A 21,054-nucleotide genomic window follows, 5' to 3' on the forward strand; every position below is an offset into this window, starting at 1 on the left:
AGTAACAGTGATCCTCTGCGTTCTTAATGCTTTGGTACAAGCTTCTGAGAAGCTCTCCACAAGTAATAAAAAGCCCAACCTCCACGGAACGGCCTAGAAGAGGAATAGGTCTGTTTGCCCGGCGATGGGCCCGGAGGGCAGTGTTCTCTGGCCCACAGGCTGCTGGGCAGGCAGGGCACTCGGGGCGGGGGCTGCTCCTGCCACAGCACACCACGGAACGGGCTTACAAAAAGGAGTTTTATTAAATGAAAGAGAAATCTGCTCGGTGGGTCAAATGCGAAATAGATATACAAAAACTTTACATCTGTGTCCTGGAGGAGAGCCCCGCACGCACGCCCGCCCGCTGCCCGGCCCCCATCGGGCTGCCCCGGCTGCCGCCCCGCGTCCTGCACGCCCGCTCCGAACCAGGCTGCGCAGGGCGCAGCGACATCTTTGGCACTCCGCCTCCCGGGACACTGTCCCTTAGAAAAGTAGACTTTCCGTAGTAAAACCTCTAAAAACACCTATTTCTGCAAAATTATGTGTTTCTGTATGTGGAGCTCTGCAAATATACACATCTTTCTGGAAAAAAGGAAACATCCGAGGGCCCGCGTGGCCTGGAGCCCTCCGGGGACAGAGCGCCAAGCACACGTCGGCCCTGCGCCCTGCAGGTCACATGAGGTCGTTGAGCTCCGCCTCGAGCGCTGCGGCCATCTCGTCCGCCTCCGAGCTGCTGCCCTCCTCGTCCTCCCCGCTCGACTCCCCGCTGGACGCACTGCCGGCGTCCTCCTCGGGCAGCTTCCGCTTGTGGCCCCTGCGAGACAGACGCAGACCGTGAGACGCACGCGCCGGGAGCGGGCACGCACGGGCACCAGCACCAGCCTCCACGCGCCCCAGCACGCACACACATATGCACCCCGCAGGAATGCACCGGCACGCATGGCACCAGCATGCACACACCCCCAGCACCAGCCTCCACACGCCCCAGCACGCACACGTGCCTGCACCGTAGGCTGCAAGCACCCAGTGGCACGCACACGCGCAGTGCATCCCTGTCCTTTGCCAAACACCACTGCAAGACGCTGTCCTAGTTTCAGTGCGAGAACCAGTCGGAGCCGATGGTCCAAGACCACAGGGCCAGCTGACCCCGGAGCACGGCACTCGCTCTGTCTACGCCCCGTGCCGCCAGGCCCCGCATTCAGAAGCGGCCTCGCAGCGACAGTCGGTTGGTTGTACACGAGGGCGTCAAGGGCAGGTGACAGAACACCTATCACCCTAGAGGACACGGGGAGAGGACAAGGGCTGGATGCCATGAGCGCGGAAGGTGTGACTGAGGACCGATGGGGGACCGGAGGGCACGCTCCTGCCTTCTTCCTGGAGCTCCAAGAACCACCAGACATGAACCAACATGCAGAGCGCCAACAGAGAGCCTGGTCTGTCAGAGGAACCACTATGCCACCTCAAGATGAGGAAGCCAAGGCACATCCCAAGTGATCACACGGGGCCAGGGCACGGTCCACTGCCTCCAAACTCCCCTTTCCCGAGGCGGCATCAACACAAATTACCCTGATCACAGGCTGAAGCGCATGAGAAGTCTTTGTTTGGCAAAGTCACAAACATGAGGTCGGAAGACTATCTGCAAGACTAGGACACATGTGACCTAAGACCTGTAAGACAGAAAAGCTTTGCAAACTGGTAAGACAATAAATAACCTGTGAGAAACACTCCCAAATCAGAAAACAGCAACTGACAGAAGAATAAACTCAAAATGGACGGAAACCCTGAAAAGGACGAAGGAAATACAAGTGAGGCATCCGTGTGACGGCTCAGGCTGGCGACAGTGTGAGGGGCTCAGCTTCCGTGGCCGCGGTGCAGGGCTACATGGCAGGTGCCAGGTGTCCATCTGCAGGACTGGAACCCCTGGTCGGGCCCAAACCAGGCACACGTGCAGCCTGAGGACACACTGTCAGGTAACTCAGCAAAGGCTTAATTTTGGATTTGCAAGATATCCTGAAACAAAAGATTTTTTAAAGAGGATTTTATTGATTTTAGAGTGTGCACGTGCACGTGCAAGCCAGGGGGAGGGAGAGGGACAAGCCAACTCCGCGTGGAGTCTGAACCAGGGCTCGATCCCACGGCCCCGAGATCACGACGTGAGCCGAAATCAAGAGTCAGTTGCCCAAGCACCCCAAAACAAAAGCTATTTTTAAGCACAGTTACTAGGAGGCCACTCAGATGACTGTCCATTTGTTGAGTGGTGAAGAAGCTGTATTTAGAAATGACACACAAACACAACAGTTAATCTGCTTACGTAAAAACGACAAGTGCCCATCTAATTACCGTAAGAGGGTGTTTTTATTGTTCATACTACTGATAACAACCCCAGTAAAAACAGCGTCCCATGGTGCACTGCCCAGGAAAGTGTGTGTGGGCCCCAGGCCCCCAGACCTACAGTGTAGGAACACGGCTTAGCTGCTGCTGAGTGGCAGAGGTTTATCAAAAATGCCAGTGATTTTGAGAAAACCTGAGAAAACACTGGCTGTACCCTGTCCTCTGGGCACCCGGCCTCAGGCCTGTAGCTGAAGCGCACGCAGGGGGAACGTGAAGGCTCGCACTGCGTGCACACACTGTCAAAGCCGTTCTGGGGTGCCCTCTGGTTTGCACAGTGGCCCGGTGTCAGGAAGTGACAAACACCACCAACCTCCCTTGCCTCCTCCTACAAATGGTCTGCTCTTCTTGGAGAGCCCGGCCCCCATCCAGATTCCCTTTCATCCCTGTGAGAGCCAGAGGCAAAAAAGCAAAGACAGACAGTTCCTGTGGTCGGGGACGAAGGCCCCCAAGTCCAGGAAAAAGCCAAACCCACTGCTGTGAGGACGCGGATCAGGAACCTGCGTAAGCGCCTCGGACAACCCCCCAGGCAGAGGCAGGGGGTGTGTGCTGGTGGGGACCTGGGGTAGCAGAGATAGAGGTCAGGGGACAGCAGGGACCCTCGAGGGCAAGACCAGGCCAGGGGAAAGCTACAGACTGCTCAAAGAGTTATCTTTCAAAACAGTCATCTTACAACGATGATTATTTGTGATAAAATCTTTTGTGAAAACTTTTTTTTTTTTAAAGATTTTATTTGAGAGTGAGACAGCGAGAGAGAGAGAGAGAGAGAGAGAGAGAAAGAGAAAGAGAGCACACGCGTATAAGCAGAGGGAGGGGCAGGGGAAGAGGGAGAAGCAGGCTCCCCGCAGAGCAGGGAGCCCAATGCAGGGCTTGATCCCAGGACCCTGGGACCATGACCTGAGCCGAAGGCAGACGCTTCTCGGACTAAGTGAGCCCCCAAGGTGTCCCCTGTGAACCTTTCACCTGCACTTGGGAGAACGTCTAGGGAAGAGGCGCCCAGTCCTGTTGCTTGTGTATGGCCCACACCTGGCTAGGGCTCGCTGCACAGATGCCCTTCGTATTCCCAGACAACGGGTGATAATGCTGTTCTGGGTCCTGGCTGCATGGGGCGAGGTGTCTTGTAATCTTCATAAAAAGCCCGTGGGGGAGGGTGTCATTGTTCCCGTCTATAGCTGAGGAGACCACGAACCAGACAGAGGCAAGCTGACAGCCACATCCTTGGGGGGCTGGACCCCACACTGTCCCACGCAGGGTGGTGCTGTGTGCCTCTTAGAAATGACTGACTTGACTGCAACAGGGTCGTCTCGTGTGCGAAAGGGACAGAAGGAGAGACGACATGGCGTGAGCAGCCCCATGTCGGGGTGGTCGTGCCAGGCACTCCCACGGGAGCCAAGTGCATGGCTCAAGATCAGGGAGAAACGGCCGGTGGCCCAGGGGGCAATGCCACATGCTGAGCCTTTCCGAGACAAAGTATAAAAAGAGAGGGACTAAGAAGGGCAAACCTTTTGGTTAAATAACGTGTGGAAGATAATATTTCTATACACAGCATGACTGGATTGTAGTAATTAAAAATTATCTCGGGGCACCTGGGGGGCTGGGTTGAGTGACTGACTCTTGATTTCGGGGCAGTTTGTGATCTCAGGGTCGTGGGACTGAGCCCCAGGTCGGGCTCTGTGCTCAGCGGGGAGTGTGCTGGAGGTTCTCCCTCTCCCTCTGCGCCTACCGCCCCCTCTAAAAAATTATCTCAAATATTGGGACCAGGCCTGCAGGTCATGGTTAATAAAAGCCTGTCAATGATACCAACCTCATCCCCCTGAGCACAACACACACAGTATTTGTATTTTGTTGTTACAACCAACTGCACAGCTGCACAGAAATGCTCACGGACTTAAATCTGGAGGAAATGTAAAGCTTGGAAAACCCTCTAAGAGCGTGGAATCCAGCAAGAACATGACAGCAGCATCAGTATGTGTACGTTTCCTCCTCGATGGTGCAGCTTCTGAACGCACTGCTGTTCCCACGTAGGCGCCTCAAGGGTGCGGCCCACTGCGCACACGACGGTTTCTACGTCTAACCAACGACCGTCCGACAGTCTCCACAAAGCATGTGTTTTCAACTGGCCGCTTAAAGCAGCTTGTTTCTTGGCAGAGACCAAGCAGCTGCACTTGGCGAGGTCACTGTCTCGGCTAACAAACCTGGCTGGTGCACGTGCGTGCGCGTGTGCGGGCCGGCCAGGTCTGGCTTCTGCAGGGACGGCCACGCCCGACGCAGCTTCCTTCTCAGACACGCGCACGGCGTGAAGTAAGCGTGGGCACGGTGGGCGTCTTCTCTTCCATGAGGATTTCGAGCCCACGACCACCACCCTGATGCCAGAGCCGCACTGCCCAGGACCTCCTCCCGAGCTGCTCCTTCTCACGACGGTGTGGGCCGTTGTGGGCGGGCCGGCGTGCCCCACAGGCGTGGGGGGGGACCGAGTGGCCGTCTGTCCGCCTCCTGCCTCTCGGCCCTTGCCATGACTGACGGCGGGCGTCCAGCCTCCAAGTGCCGCTGAGCCGCCGCCTCCCTTCCCGCTGCTCACCCTTAAGAAGCACGAAGGCTGTCTGCCCTTGGACTGCCCAACCCGCTCACACTGGTCATGCTCGAGGGTCGTGCGGTTTCGACCCCGTTCGTCTTCACTGCCTCCTTCTGCACTCAGCGGGCCGACCCACCGAGACGCTGCAGGACGGGCTCCGGGACTTCCTTCCCCAGTGGCTGCTGCGGGCTCCTCACACGGACCCACGTCACGCCGTCAGGATGGATGGCGGACTGACCCGGGTCTCCCCTGGTCAGAAACAGGTACGGACCCGTCCGTCCGCTCAGGGCCTGCCTTTCCTTCCCGCGCTTCTGTCACTCGTGGTGTTATCTACACATGCCACTCGCCGTTAGAACCCGGGATCTTCTCTCTCACACAGGAGCTGACGGAAGGGAAGAAAACGCGCACACTTACAACGCGTCACGCGAACCTTCTCATTTACCGCTTCTTCCGAAGTATCTCGTGCCTACTGCCTGTGTGATCACTGGCAACACCCAGCTGTCCCTACCACAGGCCCCAGAGACAACACGTCATCTTCTACACCTACTCCTGATACCAGTTAAACGAAGAGATAAGACTAAATTCACGCTGCCCGATAATTACACAGCGCTCTTTGCATGACTCTGGTCTCTGGGTCCCTGGCTTTCGGACCGAAGAGCTCCCTTCAGGATTTCTCGTTTCTGACAGGGTTCTGCCTGGTTGAGGCTTTTTCCTCCAACACCTGGGCATGCCGCGGCCTCGGACAAGAAGCTGGCTGCCGGTCCTGCAGGCGCTCTTGGCAGTGCCGTCCAGTTGTCCGCATGTGCTCTGTCTCTGGCTGTCAGCACTTTTACCACAACGTGTCTGGGCGCGGATCTCTGCTGACCCTGCTTGGAGTCTGTCGGGCTCGGGACGCGTGAGAAGGCCTTCCATCCATCTGGGGGGATTTCGGCCCTTCCCCTCCATGCCCCCCGCCGGCTCCCACTGTGGGCACGCGCTGCTCTGCTAGTTCTTTCTTCCGAGGCTGAGCTCGACCCTCGGGCCCCTGGAGAACGTTCATTTCCCTGCTGCACTTGGCCACGCCGTCCACCTACTTGCTCTCGCCCCCCCGCGCAGCTCTCTCGGTGCCGGGGGCGCACTCACGGTGGCCGCGCTCACCGGCAGCTTCTCTGGCCCGTGTCTTCCCTGTGAGTGGAAGCAGGCGTTGTGGCTCCTGTCCTGTGGCGGCTGGGTCTGGCCTCTCCCCTGGCCAGAGTGGCTGCCGCATGCCGTGACCGGCCGGGCCGTTCGGGCACGTGAAGAGCCCGCCGAGCACTCTGGCTACGCAGACACTCGTGTGGAAAGCGGGCCCTGCATTCCCACTGTCGCTCACTTCCACGTCTAGTCCCCGTGAACAAGAACAAAATACAACCAGAAACGCACATCTGCCAGTTTCTCTGGTACAGAAAGAAGCGAGGTCTGCAAACCTAAGTCACCTGCCTTGGCTGACAGGGAACCATGTGCCTGACTCTGCTGCAGTCAAGGGTCACAGCCGTGGGGCACACCCAGAAACCCCGAGCTCCCGCCACGGCCACACGTACGAAGTTCAGGAGAAGCAGATGAAGGCAGGTGGGAAGGAGCCCTGTGAGTGTTCCAGGCTCAGAGACGAGTGGAAGCCGGCTCGTAGGAGGTGAGAGAGTGCGTCCCACACAGAAAGCGGAGTCTGAGCAAAGTCTGGGAATGCCGGGTTCTCACGGTCAGAGGTGTGGCTCCCAGAACGGCGGGCGCCTGTTGGGGGCTCAGCCCCCCAACCCCACCGTCACACGTTGGAGGATTTCAAGCTTGTTTGCCATGTTCAGATGCTCTCCACGGGACCAGGAGAAACTTCCAAGCTGGAAGTTGGACTTCTACTCCCTGTGCCGGCTGACCACGGAGACGCAGGAAACCTAGCGCGCTAGGACTAAAACCATGTTGCCCCACGGGCCTCCAGTGCAGAAGGCCGGCACCCAAACCACATCAAAGCAAAGTCTCTTTCCAACAAGCCCTGGTGCCTGTCGTTTGTGGGCACGCGAACCAGCGAAAACGAAAAAACAAAACAGGATGTGCACTCTGGGGCTCGGTGGTGCACGGAGCTCAGTATATGCTGAGCGCCTGCAGCCCCCGCCCCTTGAGGAGAGGACGCTCCCGGTGGGCTCCGGCCAGGCCTGAATCTTCGTGAAAAATGCCTCAATTTCTTTTTTACTCGACAGAAAAAACAAGAGCAGGATCAGAGCATGCTACAAATCAGCAAGAAGACGTCATGAACCATGGGCACCAGCCGGCACCTCCACACTTGGGTTCTCAGAGCGGGTGAGAGGCCGGCTCCTCAGAGACCCCAGTGGGACCCCTGCACAGAGACGAAGACACAGCCCAGCACAGCGATCGTACAAGGCTTATCATCACCCAACGCGGAATTTTAAAACAACCAGTTCCTAAAACAACCGAACAGCGTTTCACACTCCGCTCCGCTGCATGCCTTGATGGGCGGGACAGCGACAGCACCGTGAGAAGTGGCTCCGTCTTCCCGCAGCGCAGCCCGGCTGCAGGTCCGTTTCCCTTCTCGGAGTAAACTACACGCGGAACCACCAATCTCTGCGCCCTCTCTCCAGTCGCTGCTAGAATTTCTGGCCCAATCCTGTTTTGTAACTGGACTGTTCACGTAAACTCTTTTGAGCTGTTTATTCACCTACAGAATGTCTTAGGGTCGGACCAGATGGGGTGTGAACAGACTCAGTGGGTAAGGAAAAGAGCCCCCACATGGAGGGAGATCCCAGTTACAAGGCGAGCACACGCGTGTGCGGTCCGTACCGGCCCCGACTCACTGGCTGACCTGCAGCGACCCTGAGGTGGCGCCACCAACACCCCCATTTCAGAAGAGGAAACTGAGGCACGGGAGGTTCGAGGGTTTGCCCATTGCTGTGTGGCTGGAAGGAGGCTCTTGGGGCGTGTGTCTGCTCGCTTCTCATCACGGGGGGTCGGCAGGGGCTGGGGTGGTCCTGCTGAAGAACCCCTGGCCTCGCGTGAGCAGCGGGCTCTGACGCACAGCGCGCAAACACTGCACGGCTCAGGGCCGGATGGAGACGGCGGGACAGCGGGAAGCAGGGGAGAGCGGCCCTGCCCACGGCAGACAGCCCGCACCACCGCCAACACTGCGTGCAGAGCTGGAGCAACACTGGAGCAACGCTGTCTGAATTCCGAGGGCCACGGTGCCCTCCCGGACCACTGATTCCCCTCCGCTGTCCAGCCAGCGTGGGCAAAGCCAAGAAGGCAGTTCCTGACGTGCAAAGTCTGTCTGCCTTCCACACACGTTGTCCCAGGAAGCTTCTGGAAGATGCACCCACTCCACCAAATGAGAGAACAAACATGGTGCTGGAGCCGTGGAGCAGTGAGCCAGTCCCGGCAGGCAGCAGGGCCGGACGGGGAGGCTCAGGGACGCTCGGGGACAGCAGCTCTGGCTTTGGGCCACACTGAACTGAGGTGCTGGGGTGGGAAGACTTGGAAAGAGGCAGAAAAGAAGGAAGTTGAGCAAAGAGCACATGAGGTGGTAAGCGAATCCGAGTGAGGCAAGAAGATGCTTCAGAGGAGACTCCTAGCACACCCCTCGGTCCAGCCCAGGACTCGGTCACACCGTCAGCGCTGGCCGGGAGGCTGCCGTGGCCAGAGTGCACACCACCCACCGACGGGCCGCGGAGCAAGGGCCGGGCTCGCGGAAAGGCGGGAGCTGACCACAACGCGCTGGCCACGGTGCCGCCTGCTCTCTGCCGCCCCCTGCTGGCGACCGCCGGTCCTGCAGGTGTTCCTACCAACCACACACAGGAAGCACTTTCCCAAGGGGAGGAAATGAGATCTCCACCAGGCGTAACTGAAACCACAAAGACCGTTTTGTGATTGCATCTCACCTACAGACTCCATGGGGCCTGCCCCCCGCCCCAGCCCACCTCACCTGGGCCCCCGGCTGCCTGCGGTGGTCCTCCCGCTGCACGGCGTGGCCTCCAGCGTGGCCTCCGGCGTGGCCTGGGGCTCCCGGGGTGGGGGCCTCTTCTTCTCGCTGTCGCTGTCGTCACTGCCCTCTCCTAGGATGTCGTCCACCTGGCAGAGGGTGAGAGTCAGTGTGGGAACGCATCCACCTCCCATCCCAAGTCCCTTGGCCCCCGCCCACACCCAGCCACACACACACACACACGCTTTTGGTGGACGGGCTGCACGTCCAGCCCCACGCTGGGCTGAGTCCCTGGGTCTGCAGATGCACAGCACCAAGGGGCACCGAGCAGGTGCACGAGGAGGGCGAGGGAAAGCTGAGAAGGCCCAGGCCGCCCCTCCTGGGATCCCAGGACCCCATGTGTGACCCTGGTGCAGGTCATGGGGACATCCGGGCAGTCATCTCTTGGCGGCATGATTCTAACGGGCGTTTTCTCGCTAGTGCGTGAATGAACTTTACGGTGAAGAATTAGAGGATTCTGTTCAAATGCTCATGATCAATGAGCCACACAGAACGACTGCTTTCCAGGAAGCGCTCTGGAGTCTTGGGGTGGGGGCAGCTGCTGCCGGTGGGGTCCCCAGCTGTGCCCGGGGGCGCTTGCTCTCTCCCACAGGCCCCAGGCCAAACCATTCACGGACATGCCAAGTGAGGGTGATGGGAACTCATAGGCAAGGGCCCTAGAATCGGCCCTCGCTGCTCCCTTAGAGCCCGGGGCAGGTCTGCTTCCAGACGCCAGGCCCCCAGGGACGCCCGACAGGGGAGGCTCCAGTGGCTCTCCCACCAGCATGGCTTGGCCGGGCTGCCCAGGCCAAGGGGGATGAAGGCTGCCTCCTAACACCTGTTCAGTCAGAAGGAGCTGTTCCGTCAGATTTGGGGTGGGCCTGGAGACAGAAGACAGGGTGAGGGTCGGCCTTCCACCTGTCTGACCTCGGTCTCCATGCCTTTCTCTCAAATTCTCCCTGGTCTTCTAACAAAGACACTGGATAATGAAAGAGATCAGGTGGAAAGGAGAAAATAAGGAACAGGAGGTTACCCACTGCACCAGGACAGAACTGTCCCGCCAACTGCTTTGGATTTCTGAGCACCTCCAATGACATTTTTGGAACACTGCTGCTTTCTCAAGAGGTCAACTGAAATTGTAATCTTTCTTTGTTCTGACTTGCTATGTGACGGAAACACTGTATGGCCCCCATCGGCGGGTGGGCTGGGGGCCCCGCAGGGCTGCAGAGCCAGCCCTTCCTGGGGGCGTGGGTGGTCAGGGTGGCCAAGCCCGGAGGGCAGACAGACGTTCACAGAGTAACTCCCAGGCTCAGAAGTTCGGCTTCAAGGCCTCTGTAACTTCCCCAAATGTATGCACGCCTGAGAAGTGCCAACACGTTTCAGGATGTTAACATCAACTTATTAAAAAAGGTGCAAAGTGGAATGCAAAGATGACCACTCTAACAAGTGCATCGCTTGAGTCCCAGGGACCACACTTCAGAGCTGAAGGTGCTTTTTCCCCTCAAAACATATATACAAAAAAGCAAACAATGATGTCAAAAATCCTGTAAGTCAACATAGTTACGTCTTTATGACCTCAAAGTGGATCATTACGTAACAAGGTTATCTGATGTATAAAACAGTAAGAAATGTATTTATTGGTCTCTGTCCCTCTGTCCTGACACGGAGCTCCTGAGCCCCTTGCACTTTCCAGACAGACAGCGGCATCTCTTTTTCTAATGAGGCAACTCTAGGTGGGCTCTGGACGGGGCTGGTCACCGGAGACCGGCCAGAGTGAAGCCTGGAGCCTGCAGCCCCACCCCCACCCTCCAGGCCTCGGGGAGCTTCCACATCTTGGCAGGTGGCCCACCCCAACTCCACGGGGACAGCAGCCCCTACACTCGGGACCCTGTGCACCGCACCCTGTGTGGCTCTTCGCCTGGCTGTTCATCTGCGTCTGTCATGCTCTTCATTACGTAATAAGCCGCTAAAAAGTGCGGGAGCAGCTCTGGCAAAGGATGGAGCCCCAGGAGCGGGCTGTGGGAACCCCGAGTCTCAGCTGGTTGGTCACCCGTGGGGGTGCCAAGCCCGCACCGCCCCCCCCCCCCCCCCCGTGTGACTGGCATCTGACGAGGGGGAGCGTGTGGAGGCTGGCGGTGTCAGCGCTGCTCGCTGTGACCCCTACACATCTGGGCGAGAACAGATGCGTGTGTCGACCCATTTCCCAACACGAACTTAAGACAACAGCCACCAGGTGTGAGGGCACCGTTTTCCCAACTGCCAGGCCACGCTCTGCGGGGAAGCCGGGCCGGCTGCAGCCAAGGTGAAAGCTGTCTGTGGGAACCCTGCTCACAGCGGCTTTCAGGCGTTTTGAACTTGGAACTACAGGGATATTATGGCTATTTAAATGTTAGATTTAGAAAATCCATTAGTTCAGAAAGACCAGGTTTTCAGCTTATTCCAGAAAACACAAAAAGGAAGAAAGGCAGTCAGATGTACTTAACTCACAAAAACGGACTTCTTCCCATGGACAACTGGGTGGTGTCCCCTAAGGAAGCTCCCGGCAAGGCTGGCCAGCTGCAGCCCCTCCCTACAACGGGCCAAGTGCATGCCCTCCTGCCCCGCCCCGCCAGCCCCTCAGCGCATTCAGGGACAGGGACGCGCACTCCTCGCCTCCCCAGCATCGGGCACCTCCACGGGGCCCATGAGCTTCTCTGCATGGACCGCGAGGGCTCTGATGGATTAAGGGGAGGTCCTAACCCAGAGCAGCTTCAACCCGAGACCATCAGTCGCTGCCACACTGACCTCAGTGAGAATATGGAAACGGCGACAGCTATGTCAATAAAGCAATCATCATGTCACTATAAAATCTTTACACACAGGGTTTGCTCCTAAGCTAAATACATTTAATAGAAAGCACAGAGTTAATTCTAAGAATTTAGCGCATTCACACTTCACCATTATGTTTAATTGATTGTATTTACTCTATGTTGATGAGCAAACCTCCTATTAGAATATTCTATTAAATTTTCCTCTAAAAATACTTCAGGCCTTTAACTCTGCATCACGCCTTTTCAAAAGAAAAAAAAAGAATTAAAAAAATCAGTTATTTTAAACGTAACGACCAAAGTACACAATCACAGCCTCTCGGAGACCGCGAAGTGACCCGTTAAGTGTTGGCACTGTCTCCGAGTAGGAGCCCGGTCGCTTCTCGAGTCGGCGGACAGCTAACCCAAGTGCGTGTTCATTCTGCCAGCTGATTGGAAGATTCAGAAAAACACTGTGCGCAGCCCAACTAAAATCGTGACTACACATTAAAATCTGGCCGTATCTAAATTATGCTTACACTTGCTCTTCCTCATTCTGCTTTACTCATATAAAAGGATCTGTTTCAGAACAAAAGACATCTTTCCAGGGCTTTCTTTTACACAAAGGTAACTGGGCTTTTTAAAAAACAGTAACATGTAACGAACTATTTATTTCATAAATACTATTTAAAAGATGCTAGGGTAAAAACTTTAGAATCTTAAAGAAAAATCTAAAAGCAAGTATATGAAGAGAAAAACAAAATTCATTTTATACTGAATTAACGACTGAACTCTCAAAGGGCCAACACGGATTACACTGAATGCACTGGAAAACATTCCCATCCCTCACTCGGAAGACGCAGGACCACGGGGATTACGGACTCCTCACGGCCTGTCTGCAGAGAAATAAGGCAGCCAAGCGGAGAGTCGTGAGAGAGGGAACAGAAACATGTCCCGGGCTGGAAAAGCAAACTTCCCAGTCACTCCCTATAACAGGCGACCTTCTCTCTTGATAAAACTGGAAATGTGTTTAGACACTTTAGAGATTACTTTCTCCAAGGAGGATGCAGAAAAAAGGGGACCGAGGCGGTGCTGCCCAAGTCCACCTGGACCTGTAAACTCGAAACAGACAAGGCTGAGAAAAAACCTGCCGTTCCCTCTGCCACAGCGTCCTGGAAGCCTGCAGGCAGCAAGAAACGCCCGGGCAACACTGGTGGCCGTGGCTTCAGGCCATCGGCGGGCTCGCCACAGTTCCTTCGGCCGTGGCCCCCTGTACAGACTGACCTGGCCGAGCCTGCAGGACAGACACTCCAGGAAACGAGAAATAAATTAGGACATGTGTCCCCATGTCACTCTCCTACTATTAAAATGCTGTTTTCCACAAATTATCTTCAATCTCAAGTGATTTTTCTAAAGGCTAATATATGTTAGTCGTCTCACGATATCCGGAAAGTTCATGACCTTGTTTACGGAGCTGCCTGCTTCCTGATGCAACACAACACCGTGCTAAGACACAAGAATTCTCACGGTGGCTTTTTGGTGAAATAACTTTGGGAAGCCTGCTGACCCATGTAAATCCCTGAATGTCACAAACGTATCTGTTGGTCCACGAGTACCTGCTCCAAACAGAAGCGTATGAACAGAAGGGTCACTTGGCAAAGTTACAGAGGCGTCCCTGCCCAATGTCCGTGCCTGATTCCAGTCCAAGGAAGAAAGTCCACTTGGCGAGACCACGAGGCTGCTCAGGCTGGACACATATAAATGAGATTGCACGGCAAGCCTGACCGCTGAAAGGGCTGAAGACACAAAGGAAAACATTCAGGCTGCCATGAAAACAAGCAATTAAACCTTTGCAAGCGCTTACTGCTCATAAAATGTGCACAGAACGCCTAGGATTAGAGACTTCTGTGACCTAGCCTCAAATAATTCTCTGAACGATCTCCAGCCATCTCTTCTGTGCACGTGCCTGCCAATGAACACCGAGTCCTGCCATGCGCGCTGTCCCTGCGTCCCTGACTGGGAGGCGTCCTCTCTGAGCACACACACAAGGGCTCCCGGCGCTCCGTGGGGCCCTCCTCAAATGCAAGCCTTCTCCACACAGCCTGCTGTGGGGCCAAGAGGAGACACAGGACATGGACAACGTCACTCTGCTTTACAAAATTCTACGACTGGCCAGACTGGTCTGTAGCATCAGAAACCAGTAAATTTATGCCTTTGACCAAGTTCTGGGGGTTTTCAGCCATCATTCCTCCAAGTATCTGTCCCACACCAATGTCCTCCCCATCTTGGGAATTCCGACGACACACATGTGATGGCTCTGACAGTGACCGGACGTCCCGCCGCTCTGACCACCGCCCCCGATCTGTTTTCCGGCTTGTCTTCAGGGTGGTTTCGGCAGCCCTGTTCGTGGGCTCTTTCCTCTTCGCCTCCACTCGATCAGGGGCGTGTCCGGCGAGCGTCAGGGACTTTGCTTAGCACGTGCCTTTCTCAGTTCTGAAATTCCCGTTGCTTGTTCTCCATCGCGTGTGTTCCCCACAAGGCTGCGTGCCTCTGCCCAGGGAGCACGGCGCCGAGCCTCTCTGCAAGGGCTGGTCTCAGAACCCCGATGTCCGGGCTGGCTGGGGTGGGCGTCTGCTGCCGCTCACTCAGACTGGGCCTGGACAGCTCCAACAGGACATCCTCTTAGAGTCTCTGGAGAACACGGGTCTGTGTTAACAGGCGACCAGCCTGGTGAGGGCGGGTAAGACAGAGTTCTGCCTCCTTCTGTGGACTGCGATGTGAATTTTATGCCTTTGTGATGCTGTTCCGTGGCCTCTTTGGATCTCACTGGGAGGTGAGCCTGGGGCTCGGTCAGCTCCTACACAGAATTGGGGTGCTCCTCTCAGCCTCTGAGCTGTTGCACAGTATGGAATGGCCGGGGCTACCCACGGGGCAAACAGGTAGAGGAAGGTGCCTCCATACTCTCTGGGCCACAGACTCCTGTCCCCAGACCCTCTGCATTTGGTGCCTGCCCTAGAGCGGAGCTGGGGGAGAGATGCCCCTGCCTCCAAATCAGGGCAAGAGCTGGGGACACAGGAGGAAAAATGCCACAACACCCACTACCATGCTTGCTCTTCCCTGCTGCACCCATGCTGGCTTTCAGGAACCTCTTTGCTCCTTCTTGCTTTCTGAAATTTCAATTTTTGGTCCCCCCTTAAAGCAAGCTCTAGGCCCAACATGGCACTCGGACTCCCCACCCTGATCAAGAACTGCATGCTCTACGGTCCGAGTGGGCCTCCTTTCTGTGTTCCATGGACTTCGGCTGCAGGTACAGGGGAGGCTGGGGGAGGCCGTGGCGGGGGTTACCCACCTGGGCCAGCACGGGGGCTAGCGGTGGTTTGCTCTTCCTCCATCCGTGATGCTTCCCTGCACTTCTTCAGTGAGTGTGAGCAGCACCGCTCGCTGGTTCTCTTCATTACTTACGGCTAACGCTTCACCTACTGACCTGACTCTACGCAAATCTTCTCTGAACACATTAAACCCTTCGCTTTCGGAACAGACTTGCATGTTTCGACTTGACGGGTGGCCTTCACTTTGGAGCCAGGACCCCCGCATCCCCCCACAAAAGTGCTCATCAGCCTCTGAACAAACACACTGAGAATTCCGTTCTGCACTGTTCTTGTGTCTGCCTACAATGGAGACACGCGTGCATAAACCTGATCCACGAGAACACCTCACTACAACAAAACAGACAACCTCTGACAAGTGACACCTTGTGAAAAACCACACACAAGGTCGAAGACTCCATTACTCCCAAGGATCATAATTTGGGCAAAGCATTACGAACATGTTAACAACAGTAACAACCCTGACCCATGAACACAAACTAAAACAGTGCCGCAGACACACCTGTGTGCGCCCCCCCCCCCCCAAAGCTGCGGTCCGTGTAGCTTCTGGAAGAAGCTTGCTTCGTCTCAACACGTTGAAGCCAAAAGAAAAGGTGCCTGTTTTATTCCGAATATAACTGCAAAACGGTATTTGCTGCCAGATGGGGCAGACCTGCCATCCGGGGTGGGAAAAGCAACTCTGTGAAGATTCTCCTGATGCACGAGTCCCGCACCGAGTGCAGCTTCGAAGCAAAAGGGAAAACGTGGGGGTGTGCGGCACCAGGCTGACATCACCCCCAGGCAGCTCCTCAGCATCGTGCGAGTCCTCCGAGAGCCAATCAAATGGATGAAACCCTGCGCGTGGACACTGGTGCGTGTGCATTTTGTGGACACTTCGGTCAGCTCGTGTGGGACCGCAGCTCTCCAGACAACAGCAGGTCCATGACGGAGCCCCACCTCCTCTCAAGAAAGGCATCACCGTACACAAGCAGGAACGAGGCGTGAGCTCACTATGCTTACACATGGTGCTCACTCGTCAGAAGCAAGCCTACAAACTCAACAAAACCAAAGCATCCGTACTACAAAATGAGGCTCGCCATCTCGTGCATGACAGAACCCGCCACTGAGCTCAAACTGCCCACGGTGTCACCACTTGTGTTTGAACCACAGCAAAGGGTGACCGCGGTCACGGAGTCTTGGCAAAAAGCTCTGCTTTGTGTGAACGACAAGACACAAAGTCAACTGGCACCAACAGGACTAAAAACAGAAATAATCACACTAGACGGCATATACAGCAGTCCCTCCCTATGCACGGGGTACGCTGCAGGACCCCAGGGGCTGCCTGAACCCTATACATACGTGTCTAGGATAAAGCTGAATCGACAGGGAAAGGTTACCAGTAACTAGCGGTGAAACACAACGTCACAGCGACACGTTGCTGGTAAGACGTGTGTGAACGTGGTCTCTCTCAGAGCACCGCACCTCCTCTCACCTCGCTGCTCCCGCTCTTCCTCCTCTGGGGGAGACACGAAGGGGGCGAAGGACGTCAGGCCACTACTGACCATCTGACCACGCGCCCAGAGGAGGACCCCCAGCCTCTGGAGCATGGCCTGCTGCAGGTACCCGAGCCTGCAGCAAGTGATCCCCTGGATAAGGGGGGCCACGCTGGCATTAGAACTCTTTGGAAACAGTCCACAGAAGATTCTGTCTCAGACCGTGGTTTGCAAGGATGGTCTGAGATGCCGGCACGATGCCTGGTGCATGACAAGGACGGAGAAGCCAGGGGCAGGCCCTGCAGTACCCAGAGTACCTCGTCACCAGTGAGACGCGCCTCCAGGGACTTGAGCTGAGCTGCGTTTACAGAGAACTCTGGCAGCAGGACAAAGCAGGGACAGAAACGAAGGGGACTGCGGCTGCTGGGGGCTGGGAGAGGCGTCCGGTCCCAGACAAAGGGCCTCTGACAGACACACTGTGGGACACCCTGTGGGACACCCTGGCTGTGGAGCACCTGTCGATGCGGACTGCAGCGCGTCGGAAGAGCCCCCCCTGGCGGATTCAATACAACTACAGGAGGCCTGGAGTGACTGCAGAGGTGAGCACAGGGGGCATCAGGACAGGGCAGAGGTGAGCACAGGGGGCATCAGGACAGGGCAGAGGTGAGCACAGGGGGCATCAGGACAGGGCAGAGGTGAGCACAGGGGGCATCAGGACAGGGCAGAGGTGAGCACTGGGGGGAATCAGGACAGGGCAGAGGTGGGTATGGGGACCTCCTGACATGACAAAGGTGAGTAATCTCACATTTCTCAATCCTATTTCCCAGGACCCTCCAACTACTGAACTGAGTGAGAGAACTGCCTGATACGTATACAGAATTATGCCAGGGGGCCTGTGGCAGATCCCACAATTCCTAGAACCTAACTGTATTAAAAACAAATGTTTTTGGCAGACAGACCACTGAAGGAACTCATACAAAACAGATTTTGTTATTCATTTGGATGTTCTTGATAAATCCAAGAAAAAAACGCAAAAAGCAGGCCACCTAAGTCAGGTCGCCAATCTGTACAAATTTCTACAGAAACCAGGACAACTCTGGAAAAGCAATCCACCCTGAATTATCTCAAAAGAACGAGGGCTGTTAGAAAATAAAACCAGTCCGACAATGTTGCTGGTGGAAACATGACCCTTTCTATCACAACCCACTCCAGTTTTTAGGAAGCTTCCTGGGATTCTCTCCAAAGCTTTCAGAATTTCCTGCAAGCCTCACCCTCCCTTCTACTCTAATGAAAGACCTCGGGGTCACTGCCTCGCAGACTAGGGTGCTCTCTGAAGCACGACTGTCGCACAGCTCCTCATCTCACAGTGTCTGCTCTCTCCTCCTGACCCAGAGCCATGTGTGAGCGTGGCACGCCACGTGAGACTCAGCAAAGCGGACGCAGGACTGAGTGTCACTTCTCCAAGCTCGCGGAGCAAGGGCCCAAGACCAGTGTCCACTGAGGCAGCACGTCTGCTCTCCAGCAGTGCTCAGCGAGGCCGACGTGCGTCTCCCGCCACTTGGACAACGGTGCTTTAGGACCCTCTCTGGGCGTGGGCGTTTCAGAAGGGGACCGGGTGGCGACAGCATCTTCTGACACCTGGGTGTCCCTCCTGTCAGGGGCACACTCGGTTCAGGACATCCCCATGTGACCTGGCACGAAGCCGCTCTGAGACCACCCGCGGCCGCCGCGCCACCCGCTGACCACACGTAGCAGCCGGGGGCCCGGGACTGTCCCTCCAGTCTCGGCTGCTTGCGGTGGCTCTTGGGGACCTTTTCTGCTCCGGATGGAACTGCAGACAAGAGGGACCCCGTCGTACATGGGCTGGGCTGTGCACATTCGTTTCCCTGCTTCTCGGCTTCCGATTTCTAAACCGTGCAGTCTGTGGCCCACCGTGCTTCCCAAGAACTGGGAATCCAGTTAGAGAAGCAGGCGTAGAGGCTCGGCTCCGGCCGCCACCGGCCAGGGCGCCCAGCGTCAGTGCCCAAACGCAGCTGTGGTCTCCCTGGCAGGGCGCATGGGACTGGACCTCTGTTCTTGCCCCACTTACAGCACAGCCCAGTGCTCGCCAGTCTGAAGTCCAAGACTGCTCTTGCCCTCCACACCTCCTGCTGCCGAGGAGCCAGATGTAAGGCTTGAAGGCTAATTTTTATTTCTCAGAGTGACGGAAGGTGAGCACTTTTATTCTGCGGTAAGATTCCCACCCCTCTGACACGGAGTGAGTGCCACAATCACGTTGCCACCCAGCACTGGAGTGTCGCTGGGCGGCCAGGGGGACGGGGGAGGCAGGTGCTGGCGGACCCTCGGGGGTCAGCAACTCCCTTAGAGATAAACAAGTAGCACTGAGGAAATTTTCTTGGAGAAAACATTTTTATGAAACAAAAAACAGCACGTATACCAGCTAATGTTCAAAAAAATGGCAAAGAGAGGAATTCAGCACATCTGCAAACAAGGTGTAACCGTCATCAGGTAAACCAGCATGTGAAGATGATAATCTGAGTTGCTGGTGAGATTCTGTGCTGAGCGTAACATTTTCCTGCTGCGGATGAAAATGAACTAAGAAACGTTTTGCTGGGTACGCATCTTCCCAGTGGTCGCCATGAACACAGAGCGTGGCGTGGTGCCGGAGCAGAGAGTGAGGCCGCCGAGGGGCTGGCCGGGAGTGCCAAGAAGGGGCCACGTGCACTTGGATGCGTGATGTGGTTTTCTGCACGGAAGCTGCACAACCACCTACAAATAAACGGAGACCCCCACAGGCAGGTGGGACCCTCTCTCAAGGGCGCTGGCCTAGGGCAGGGCGTGAGGGCCACAGGGCCTGGGGGCCGGCGGGACTCAGGATGGGCTGACGTGTGAACGTCGGTCATTTCTGAAGACGACCCAGGAGACAGACAACAGACTTACAAAATTATCTTAGTGCTGTTTGGTTCCGAAAGAAAAGCCCCACCATATCCAGTCTCCAGTTCAAAATAGACTCAGGCTCTATTACCCTTATTCCCACAATTAAGCATCTGAAAAAACAAAAACCCCACCGATGTGGCCTAAATCTATTTAGTGGTGTAACGGTAAGATCCTACAATGAATTGCTGGCCGTGACCCAGGCAGGTGGTCATCAAGGGTCTCCCGCTGGGCCCTGCAGGCCACCAGCAGCCCCACCCGCCCGAGGCCGGGCCCTCGTCAACGACGGGGGCAAGCATTCGCCCGTCGGCCCCACCGGTGGGTCGCAGCCGGGCTTTCCAGCGTTGCCGATGCCCTGACGCGTCACTCAAGGCCGCTGCACATCTCTCGGTGGAAGCGTCCCTGGGAAACCAAGGGTGGTGCGTGAGCGCGGTCCGCGCCCTGCCCCCGGCGCGCTGGCGCCCGCGGGCCTCACCTCTTTGTCCATACTCTCTAAGTCCTCCTTACAGAGCGTGTACAGCGGCATTGTCTCTGACATGCTGGGCTGTCGCTTCCGTCCACTGGGGCCGGGCTGCTCTCCGGGTCGGTTATCTGGCAGCTCTTGAGCAAGCATCTGCCGCGGCGGCTGAACCACTCTGAAATGAATGTCACAGGTCCCACGTGAGGAACGGCACTTTGAAGGACTCCTGGCTCTTGGAGCAGGTACATAAATACATACAAACAGAGAGCATTTCAGTCACGAAAACCCACCATGTCTCTCAACAGCACCTACTTATGCCTTCTCAGAGCTGACACCCTAAATCCGACTGACGCCTCCTCCGGCTGGAAGCCAACACCTACCTTCTTGTGCCAACACAACACCGCTGCATCGGGTTCCCTCGTTTTAGAACAAAGGGCAAAATGTGAAGAGCTACCGAACAATTTCCTAGAAACCAGCGGGAAATGTTATTTATTCTCAAATACAGTCAAGCAAGTCACAAGACTCCTGAAACAACAAAGCCGACAAACCGTTTCTATCCGTTTCTATCCGTATTCTCTGGAACAGAAAGAGTGCGCAGCGCTAGGAAGCAGGTGCACGGGGCTGAAGTCAGCCGTCCACCGAAGGGCAGGGGAGGCAATTCGGGACGACGAGTGCACAGTTCTGTTAGACAGTCAAATATTAACACAAAAAACCAGCGAGTGCTGCGGCAATGCTCTTCCCTGGGGCCCGTCCCAGGCCGGCCGGGTAGTTTCTCCCAGCGCCTTCCGCGCTCACGTCTGTCTCCGCGCCAGACCCAAGCACACGCTCTCGCATGTCATGACCTCCAGAGAGGAGGGGCTCGTGCATGGCTGGCGGGTCCGCCCCGAGTGGCTGCTCTAGGGGCTGCTCACTGGGGCCGGAGCCTGCACGAGGACGCCTCGGGCCCCACGGCCACCGCCAGCCACATGCTCCCTCCCTGAGACGCTGATGCAGTAAAACCTCAGGATTCTGAGGAAAAACGGGGTGCTACGTCCAAACCCCGTAAGTGAAGAGAAGCAGCTGTGTTAGGAAGTGAGACTTCTCCTCGATGAACATAAAGCG

General features: G+C 56.3%; 1 protein-coding gene across 4 annotated transcripts in view; it reads right to left on the minus strand.

Annotated features, from left to right (window-relative positions):
* Positions 1-223: 223 nt before the first annotated feature.
* CTDP1 (CTD phosphatase subunit 1) overlaps positions 224-21,054 on the minus strand; it is a 55,335-nt gene continuing 34,504 nt past the window's right edge. For 2 of the 4 annotated variants that reach the window (XM_034996250.1, XM_034996251.1), the window contains 3 exons: positions 19,969-20,128; positions 8,880-9,025; positions 652-793 (listed from right to left, as the gene is read on the minus strand). In XM_034996250.1, the coding sequence (XP_034852141.1) occupies positions 652-793; positions 8,880-9,025; positions 19,969-20,128 (448 nt within the window). Of the gene's footprint in view, positions 794-8,879; positions 9,026-19,968; positions 20,129-21,054 lie in introns of those variants that run through there. The other 2 variants (XM_034996249.1, XM_034996253.1) reach the window with 2 other exon arrangements.

The sequence above is a fragment of the Mirounga leonina genome, unplaced genomic scaffold (genome assembly GCF_011800145.1).
Source record: "Mirounga leonina isolate KUSES-001 unplaced genomic scaffold, KU_Mleo_1.0 Mir_93, whole genome shotgun sequence".
NCBI classification, from domain to species: Eukaryota; Metazoa; Chordata; class Mammalia; order Carnivora; family Phocidae; genus Mirounga; species Mirounga leonina.